Source organism: Salvelinus namaycush, chromosome 32 (genome assembly GCF_016432855.1).
Source record: "Salvelinus namaycush isolate Seneca chromosome 32, SaNama_1.0, whole genome shotgun sequence".
Taxonomy (NCBI): domain Eukaryota; kingdom Metazoa; phylum Chordata; class Actinopteri; order Salmoniformes; family Salmonidae; genus Salvelinus; species Salvelinus namaycush.
The window spans coordinates 9121463-9131620 of NC_052338.1; the positions used below are offsets into that span (position 1 = coordinate 9121463).

Here is a 10158-nt window from a genome sequence, read left to right on the forward strand (position 1 = left end):
AGAATTTGTTCTTAACTGACTTAGCCTAGTTAAAAAAAAGAAATTATACGTTCTATTCAGTTACATAATAAATACATAGCAAACATAACTCCACTAAAAGTTAATTAAATATCTCCACATCCTCAAAAGGGAAAAGTATAACTGCTAACCAAAATACTAATAGGAAGTGATTCACAATAAAGCATTTGATAAAAAAAGGGAAAGCACACAGAGCATACAAAGATTACAAGCTACAACAATTGATCACACATGAAATAGCACAATATGATAACATTATATCACATTTCTCTGAGATTTAACTCACATTCAATTGTTATACTCCGTTATGCTATAATACATGTTGTTGACCGCTGCAATTGTTTTTAATGTTTTGTCCCCGTCTTTGCTCTTGTATTGTATGTTCACACTGCCCTCGCAAAAGAGGTTCAATCAAGGGTCTTTTCCTGGTTAAACAAAGGTTAACTATATCAAATCCAATAAATACTCTCTATAATCTATACTACTTGGAACATTCTCCCTCAATATTACTATATCTAACTGTGCAACATCTAACACAAAACTGCAGTACCCCTATCCGACTCCTACTACTATTTTAGCTGCAACTGCTACCATTAAGAGACACTCAGTAGTAAGACCTCATACTAGAGTTTCTTAGCTATGTTGCTGGATTGCTGCTGGATTCTCTATAGACAGAAATGTGTCAAAGTATTTGTCGTCTTTGAGCTCTATCTCCAGCATGTCGGGAATCTGTGAAGTTGGAGTCAGAAGGTACAGAGACACATCTTTAGTTATCCACCAACAGGAATGTCAATTATGTGATATAAAATGAAAACAAAGTGTTGGTTCCTTTTGTGCCCTCGAGATGTTCCTCTTCATCGTCAACAAGATTATGTTAATTTACCTGCATGTCATCGTCTGATTGTCTTCTCTTAGTCTTGGACTCCGTGTTCACAAATGCCACAAAATGGATCAGAGTGTAAATTCTAAAGGAACAAAAACAAAATGATAATAATGTAATAGCAATAAAATGGGTACGATTTCATGGGTTAATTTATCATAATATCAAGGCAAACTAAATTACTTTAAGAAAATAGTATTTTGAAAATGTGGTTTAGAATTTGGTGATCCTGCCTATAAATAAATACATCAATAATTTAAATAATCACCTGTGGTAGAACATGGCAAAGAACTGAATCAGCAGTAAGGATGCAAATCCCAAAAGGAACATCAGTCCTACTGGATCGATAAATAGATACTCCCTAGTCTGAGTCAGATTGAGATTGGATTTTGGGATTCTGATGGTGAGTGAGGTTCCAATGGCCTGAAGAGTGAACGTTGCCACCAGCCACATGGCATTGCAGATGAAAAAGAGAAAAGTCGCCTGTATGAAGAGAGAATGAGTTTCATTTAAAGGGATATGGACTAGACAGGCAAGTATGCACAAACAGTGGATTTCTCCGACTAGTGATAGTTTAGTGCTATTGAAACAATCTCTTTAATACCAGAGACAGACATAAAGTTCTACATCTTCTACTTGATGCTAATATCATGTACATTGAAATGAAAAGACAGCATACAGCCATAGCCGCAGGGAAGTAGGAGTGTTGCAGCACCCCCTGATAAATTGAAATAATTTAGCTAAAATTAAATTTAAAAAATTTAAAAAATGTGACTCGTTTCAGGAAACAAGGCGTATGTTGCGCATCATTACTTCACAGGAAGTCATGTTGCGCATCATTACTAAAATGTGTTTTTTGGCAGAAATGCCTTCTGGAATATGAACTTTAATGTGCCTTAATAACAAACTTTTATGCATCCTGTAAAAAAGAAGAAAGTTGTTAAATTACGAGTCTAGTTGGTTTAGCCATGGAAAAAGTCAGGGAACCTTCCCGCTAGCCGTGATTGGCTGAGATAATGTATGGGCAGGACATCCGAGAGATGAGTTCGGATTGGTCTGCCATGTAGCAAGATTCTGTCTATAACATGAGCTGCTCGGTATGTGTAGGTAATCCTTTCTAACGCAGCTTTTTTGAAAAACATGAAGAACTGCATAGGTCTAGCTAATGCTTTTCACTTTCTGGAGTACTGAGTTTTGAGATTAGTGGAATGCCCAGTTGATGCAGAGTATGATAGCTAAGGAGATGAAGAAAATTCTGGCGTTGGATTGCAAATATGCGGAGGGAGTCAAAAAGAGAACACACAGAAAGCTGTTGTATAAAACATCTGACTCCGGATTACATCTTCAAACTAAGGGCAACCATGGCATACGTGACATGCAGGTAAGAGAGTCTAGCTAGCTACATTTTCAGATATTATACGTTTCTAATTTTGTCAGAAAATAATTTTCATTACAAGTTAAAGCTTACTGTTAGCTAGCAAGCTAACGTTACCTGGCTGGCAGGGCTAGCTAATGTTAGGTGTATGATCTGTGTAGTAATATTATTTGTATCTCAGAGCCATTTGCATTGCTAGTTATAGCACAATGTTAGCTAGTTGGCTAACATTGAACTTAGTTGGTTGGCTCTAGCTCCAGATTCAGGCAGGGTAGTAACATAGCAATGGTGCCAGGTTTCCTACAGACATGGAGCTTGGCATTCAATCTTCGTTTAATCAGACCCGAGAATCTCTGAGAGTCCTTCAGGTGCCTTTTGGCAAACTCCCAGTGGTCTGTCATTTGCTTCCGTCTGGCCACTCTACCATAAAGACCTAATTGGTGGAGTACTGCAGAGATGGTTGTCGTTCTGGAAGGATCTCCCATCTCCACAGAGGTACTCTAGAGCTCTATCAGAGTGACCATCAGGTTCCTGGTCACCTCCCCGACCAAGGCCCTTTCCAACAATTGCTCAGTTTCGCCGGGCAACCAGCTCTAGGAAGAGTCTTGGTGGTTCCAAACTTCTTCCATTTAAGAAAAATGCAGGCCACTGTGTTCTTGGGGACCTTCAATGCTGCAGACATTTCTTTTATACCTTTCCCCAGATCTGTGCCTCGACACAATCCTGTCTCAGAGCTCTAATTCCTTCGACCTCATGGCTTAGTTTTTGATCTGACATGCACTGTCAACTGTGGGACCTTATATAGACAGATGTGTGCCTTTCCAAATCATGTCCAATCAATTGAAATTACCACAATCAAGTTGTAGAAAAATCTCAAGGATGATCAATGGAAACAGGATTCACCTGAGCTCAATTTCGAGTCTCATAGTAAAGGGTCTGAATACTTATTTAAATATTTTTATTTGTAATACATTTTTATGTATATTCCTATTAATATTGTACAATCTGTGTGTCTCTTTATTGGCCTGGGCTATTGTTTGCATTCAAGACCCAGGCCCAGTTTCCCAAAAGCATCTTGCTGTCAGTTTGTCACTGTCAGAGTAGCCACTCATTTCTGTCATTTGTGTGGTATTAAAAAAGATAATGCTAATATCTTATTTCATGTAAATGTTGAAATGGGTTTATAAAAAGGCCCATTTCTTCCCAGACCCTGCAACAACAAAAAAGCCCATATGTGGAAATCCTAAAAACGCATCTTCTAAACTGTATGACACAACACAAATGTGATTATAGATGCATGCAATGCTTTATCATAAAGGGGACCCCCCCCCCCCCAGAACCGCCCACTCAAAACAGGAGCTATGCATACAGCATACCTTGTTTCTCAGTTCCTTTAGGTCATTTGTGATTTTCTTCTGTTTTTCTTTATCCTCAGCCAGAGGTTCCAAATAGAGCTTCTGGAGCTCTCTCCAAAAGTCCTCCTCTTCCTGAAGCACACCAAGAGACACTTATTAAATAGTCAAGTCAGATACCTACAGTGTATAGTGAAACATATGTGATTCTGGATATAGTGACATACCAACAACGTGAAGCGGTTAGACAACTTTATATGTATCTTGTAACTTTTATGTCATTCATAATATTATGTTGGTAATAATATAGGAAATCTACCTTGACAAGAAAATCTTCATTTAGAGGGAAGTCAAAGGACTTAGTCTGCAGTTGTGTTACCCAGTCTGTAGATACAAAGAATCAAATCAAATCTTAGTTATCACATGCGCCGAATATAACTGGTGTAAACTTTACAGAGAAATGCTTTGTTATGAACCTTTCCCAACGATGCAGTTTAAAAATATATAAAATAAACTAGTAACTTACACAAGAGGAACAAAATAAAATACACTAAAATGTAGCTATATACAGGGAGTATCAGTATAATGAAGAGGGGACATAGTTAGCACAGTGTGCAGAGTAACGGTTACTAGGTGAAGTCTAAATGTGCGTGTTATTATCTTACAAATGTGAGAAAGTATCTTAATGTCTTCATCTTAAAGTCACATAGTGGAAAGATTGTAATAGATCTATTAAAAAATATACTCACTTTGTTCAGTAGACTGATGAGAACTGATGAGAACGAAATAAATCAAACATTATTTGGTGTGCATTCCACACAACTTTCTCAATACACACATCAAAATAGGAGAAAATTAAAATACACACTTTAAGAGAAAGATTTGAAGACGTTAGATAGAAAAATATTGTATATGCAAATAATGAAACACTCCCGAACCAGAGCCTTGCGGAATACCACATATAGCCTTGGAGAATAAGGACTTATCATTGAGGTGCACAAATTGGTACCTGTCAAGTATTTCACATATTGGAGTTATGCTTAAAAAAAAATACAGATCCAATGCTTAGCTTTTACACAGAAGTGGTGGGATCATGTAAACACTCCAGACACTCAAAATGTAAATACCTGTTATTGTCTTGAGAGGTCAGATTAGGTTTCACCTTTGGCTCATTAGCCAACACAACAGTTTCTGGCGCCTGACTATTCTGGTCTGCCACTTTGCCACTGTTCCAGCAGAGAAACTTGCAGCACTTGGCCTGTAGGATGCGCTGTGTGATGGCCTTGGTTGGTGGCGCAGCGACTTGGACACCTGTCTCCCGAGTGCCCCAGGACACGTTGTTCATGTTGACCATGGAGTAGATGGTCAGCAGGAGGTAGCCACTGGGGATAAGGATGAAGTAGAGGAGGCCGTAGACGACCAGATGGAACTCCTTGGGGTGGAGCGCTGCTGTGATGATGTTCATCAGCACCAGGCCTATGATAAACAGGCCGCTAGGAGTCCAAATGGTTTGCTGCTCAACCATAGCACCTGAGATGAACAGAGATAGTTAACATAATGACAAAGAATTGACGTTTTGTATTTAATGAATGTCCCCGTTTGATATTGCCCATTACGTTGACCGGTTAGTCCGTAAATCTGAGGTTTGTATTCTTGAGGTTCTAATTTATGTTGATGGCGATGAAGTCTAGTGTCATCATTTACCTACGATGGACAATGCCGTTCCTATCATGAGGAAAGCGTACAAGACACTCATGACGGCTGCTATGGTGATCTGTGTGTCCGATTTCAGCTTGAAGCAGAGCAACAGGTACACCACAGGGGGCACTGTTGCAAGGACCAAAGCAACGTTGGGATCGATGTCTAGGCTTTTTGACTAGCTTCCTGAAAAAGAGAAAGGACCAGAATTATTATGAACGATATTCATCTTCCTTCAGTTTACAAAATGTTTGTATCCTGTTACATTCCAACAACAAACTACCCCAAAGCTAGAGCTGTATGAGGCCCCTGACAGGCAGGTTGCCATGGATACCTGAGATCATTAGGCAGATTGTAGCCGGGCCTAGGATGGAGGCGGCCATGCTGAGAATCTGGTAGAGGATGAAGGGTTTGGAGATGGAGCTGTTCCTCTGGGAGGTCAGAGACCCTGAGCCAAGCAGATCGATGGTGTTGGCCATGGTGGAGGGCCCCCAGCGCCGCCGCTGGTTATAGAACTCCTTGAAGTCCTGGGGGGCGTTGGTGTAGGCGTCGGACGCAGCGTTGTACTCCACCCTCCAGCCCTGCTGCAACAGGAGAGTGCACAGCCAGCGGTCTTCACCTGTGACAGAGCAGAGGGAGGAACTGTAGACGAGAGAGGACTACACAGACAAGCAGCTGTGTTCTTCGAATGAGTGTTGTCCAGCAATAAAGATTTACCTTGATCATACTGTACGTAGTGGCAAGCCTCCGTGGCCTTAGTAGTGTATCTCTTCATGACGTTGTCGTCCATGAGGGCTGCGCCCCTGAACAAACTGAAGCAGCCGGGGCTGCAGAGCACGCTACCAAACACGTGCTCTGCAGTCTTCTGAAGCCAGTGGCCCACCGCGTACTCAAACTTCTGATACCATACCATAGGACCTGGGGCAATATAACAGAATGATCCGACGTGTGTTAGCACACCATAGGATATATTCTTGCCTTTAATCTCTAGTGTTATATTGTAAAAAGTGTTATGAATGTACTTTAAACACATTTTATTCCATTTGACCATAGGACCTGAGTAGATATCTGTATGATAGATGATGTATATTATACCCTAACTGTACATATAGTGTTCACATACAATATTGTTTTAGGACCGGGTACATATAGTAAAAAAAGCAGGTACCATTGCACTCAAACTTTAACTTAAATAGTCTTGGTTGGTGAGTACATCCAATAATCAATTTAACCAAAAAGATGATCCGGGTACATTGTTCAGTTGTGGCTGTCTATCAGATATGACATCTCCCTGACAATCATTTGATTCTTATTACGATTCACACGAAAGATTTACCTACCTGTGCCTGTTGGGTGAATCCTCCCACATGCCGCACCCACACGTGGATAAAGGTTCAGTCGATCTATTAGGAGCATTACAGCAGAGGGCTGGAAGTCGGTGTCTCCATCCAAAGCCAGTAGATAGGTATTGTCCTTCTCTTTCTAACAGAATACACGAGTATCAGTCCCATTTCCTTTACAAGAGTAATTTAACAATTTATCCAAGTAAAGATGCTAAAATTATTTAAAAAATGATTGTTTATGCTGTTTACCATCATCTTTTCCCTTAGCTCGCTCTCATCTTCACCCTGCTCAAACTTCTTGAAATACTTCCTGGTGAGTCGCCAGCCGAGAATGTAGTACAAGTACATAATCTGAAACAGTGAGTGAACTAATCAAGTCTGTGGTTTCATGTCTAATTTAACTCCATCATCCAACTTTAATTCAAGTATATCACTTTCAATGAAATCATAGCTTCGTGATTGTACAATCAAAATTGAAATAGTGTTAGACCTTTCACAAAGACATTGTAAACTGTATATTGACAGCATTGTCTCACCTGCGACCATCTCTTCTTGTGGCGGATCAGTAGCTTGTCCTTAAAGTGCACCATCAGCAGGTTGCCATTAGGGAGGGTGTACTCCAGTCGACCTCCGTAAGGGGTGCGCAGGATCCTCTGGCATGGAAGGGGTGGGCTCTCTCTGAAGATGCATGAATCCTCCTCATTGAAGATACTGAGGTTTAAAGGATGAAATGAGGGAAGGTTTATGTACATTATTATTCTCACCCGTACTGTTAAATCTGCAGTGTACACTGGGTTAGCAGTGCTGGGATTGAGTTACATTAGCACACTGATCACCACAGCAGTAGGGACCAAACTCACTGCTTTGACGCATGCAGGTATTTTTCACTACACCAAATGCCATTTGGCCTCAATCCAGCACCTGTCTGCTGTCAGAGGAGATGTCAACTGTGCGCGTTCCCTGAAGTGACAATTTACTCTGATGACATTGTCATGGAAAGTCCCATTAGGTTTTTATGCTTACTTTAGACTCAACTTTTTACCCTTTTTTAAACATGTTTTTCCCTACTGTCTGAGTTTGTTTTCTACTTGGACAAAAATGACATTCCTGATTGCGTAAGAGTTATTAAAATCATTAATTTGGCCATCATTCCAGTTCTTCAGATTTTTTTTATCAGGCACACACTTCAACAAACAATGACATTGGTTTGGGATTTGTTACAAATGGAGGAGAATATGGGTAGAGCACCCCCTGGTGGTTTTCAGAGGAATATGTGGTTTCTTTTTTTTAAACTTACTCTTGATAAATGTCTCTTGTTTTTTCTAGTACATCGACATTATGATATCATGTATTAATTTCTTTACAGATTAAACATTACATAAAGTATATATGCAGTTAATTCTGTGCATATTGGATCATCATTTATTTTAACATTTGTTACACTGCTTACTTGTAAACCTCTCGGATAACCTCCACCAGGTTCTCTGCGTATTCGTTCACATGCCGTTCTTTACTACCATTCACGTCTTTAAAAGCATCATCAAAGTAAATGTGAGACTCGAAGCTCACATCATTGTTGGAGTTATTCCTTGGCCTGTATTTGTCCAGCCTGGTAAAGAAACAAATAAAAAACACATGATTTGCTTTAAAAAGTTGCTAACTCTGCCAATTGTGTCGTTCTCAATCATGTAAACACGTCAGACTGTACCTGAACATTGAGATGATCATTTTCATCATTTCGTCATAGTTCTCATGCCACATTGTTGCACACAGGTACACTGTGACTGGGTCAGTTTGCCTGTGGCTGGAGAAAACGTTAGAATCGTAATTCGGCACTCTCTCTCATGCACATACATACAAAACTCTCCCACCCTCCACAGAATTTGCAATATTCTTACAATTTTTTCTTCCTCTGAATCTCAAAACGCGTGTTGAGCAGTATGGATTGTTCCAGAAAGGCCCCCTCGTACATACTCCGCACAAACAGATTCTGTGTCCTCTCGATGCGCTGAAGCTGGAGGAACCAGATGTACATAGTACACAGCATCCAACCCAACCACCAGCAGAGTGCAGAGCCTCCCAAGAGGCCCATTTCTGTTAGGTCGGTCATGTCCTGGGGACAGAGGGTATGGGTGATGTCCCTGACTAGCCTCTCAAACCAGACAGTATCGCCGCTTAGGCCCCTGCCATATGTGATATCATTGCAGTACTCTGTGATGGTGTAGTTAGCACCTCTGGGGTCACTTGAATTCTGGAAGAAGATAATGACAGGAGCGACGAACGCTGCCAGAACACCTAACGAGGCCAGGCACATGGGTAACAGGAAGCTTCGCCGCATGGAGTGCATTTTGCAAGCCACCACCACAAACCAATGGCACAGAGCGGAGGACACTATCTGGATGGCCACCAAGATCAGGATCACCAACCCCACATCCCCTGGAACTGATGTCACCGATGACCAGACTCTGCCAGACAGAGGGACATATGCCCCCACCACGGCTGCAGTGACAAGAATCCGGACCAGACTGGAGAGGATGCTCACCACATTCCTGGATCTCGCTATGTCTTCGCATATACTGTTCAGGAAGGAGCTTTTGAAGAGGGTGCTGTAGTTCTCCCACCAGTTCAGCGAGACAAAGATGGTCCCCACAATTGCCAGTCCGATCCAGACGTTCATCCCCCTATCTTCCTTCAACAGCAGGTAACTGAGGATGAAGAGCACGTAGCCTGACAGTATGAGGACTAAGGAGATGATTGGGGGCACTATGAATCGCTTCCTCTCCCTCGCAATGCACTGAGTGCACACCTGGAAGATTGAGGACAGGATGCTGATGCTGTTCAGCATCATCACATTGGTCACGATGCCGAAGAATGGCATGGCAACAATGGTGAGAACCGCTGTCCCCAGCGACACCAGGAGTTCGACACACAGCACCTGGAAAATTGTACATTATCATAATTACAATAGTATCATTAAACGCAAGCAAATGTAATGCTAAAGAATGAAAAATATTCTGAGGGAAACTAATATAATATATGTAACGGTTTTCCTCCTCCTCTTCCTCCGAAGAGGAGGAGTAGTGATCAGACCAAAATGCAGCGGGTTTTGAAAACATAATGAATTTATTAACTGCCGAAAACGAACACGAAAACAAACACTAGGAATGATTACAAAATAACAAAACGAACGTAGACTGACCTAAACCATGAGAACTTACATATAACACGAAGAACGCAGGAACAGGTACAGACTATAACAAACGAACGAACAAACGCTACAGTCCCGTGTGGTACGAAACAAACATACAGACACGGAAGACAACCACCCACAACAATCAATGTGAAAACACCTACCTTAATATGGCTCTCAATCAGAGGAAATGAAAACCACCTGCCTCTAATTGAGAGCCATATCAGGTCACCCTTTAAACCAACATAGAAACAGAAAACATAGACTGCCCACCCAAACTCACGTCCTGACCAACTAACACA

The 10158-nt window shown here is 41.2% G+C and overlaps 1 protein-coding gene across 1 annotated transcript; it reads right to left on the reverse strand.

The window, feature by feature from the left end:
* Positions 1-651: 651 nt before the first annotated feature.
* On the reverse strand, positions 652-9544 carry LOC120026803 (chitin synthase chs-2-like). Its single transcript, XM_038971518.1, is given in 13 exon segments — positions 652-747; positions 902-983; positions 1167-1381; positions 3650-3760; positions 4788-5155; positions 5330-5509; positions 5658-5942; positions 6041-6241; positions 6664-6799; positions 6916-7017; positions 7203-7377; positions 8117-8275; positions 8565-9544. Coding segments are annotated over 13 exon segments (3090 nt in total).
* Positions 9545-10158: the final 614 nt, after the last annotated feature.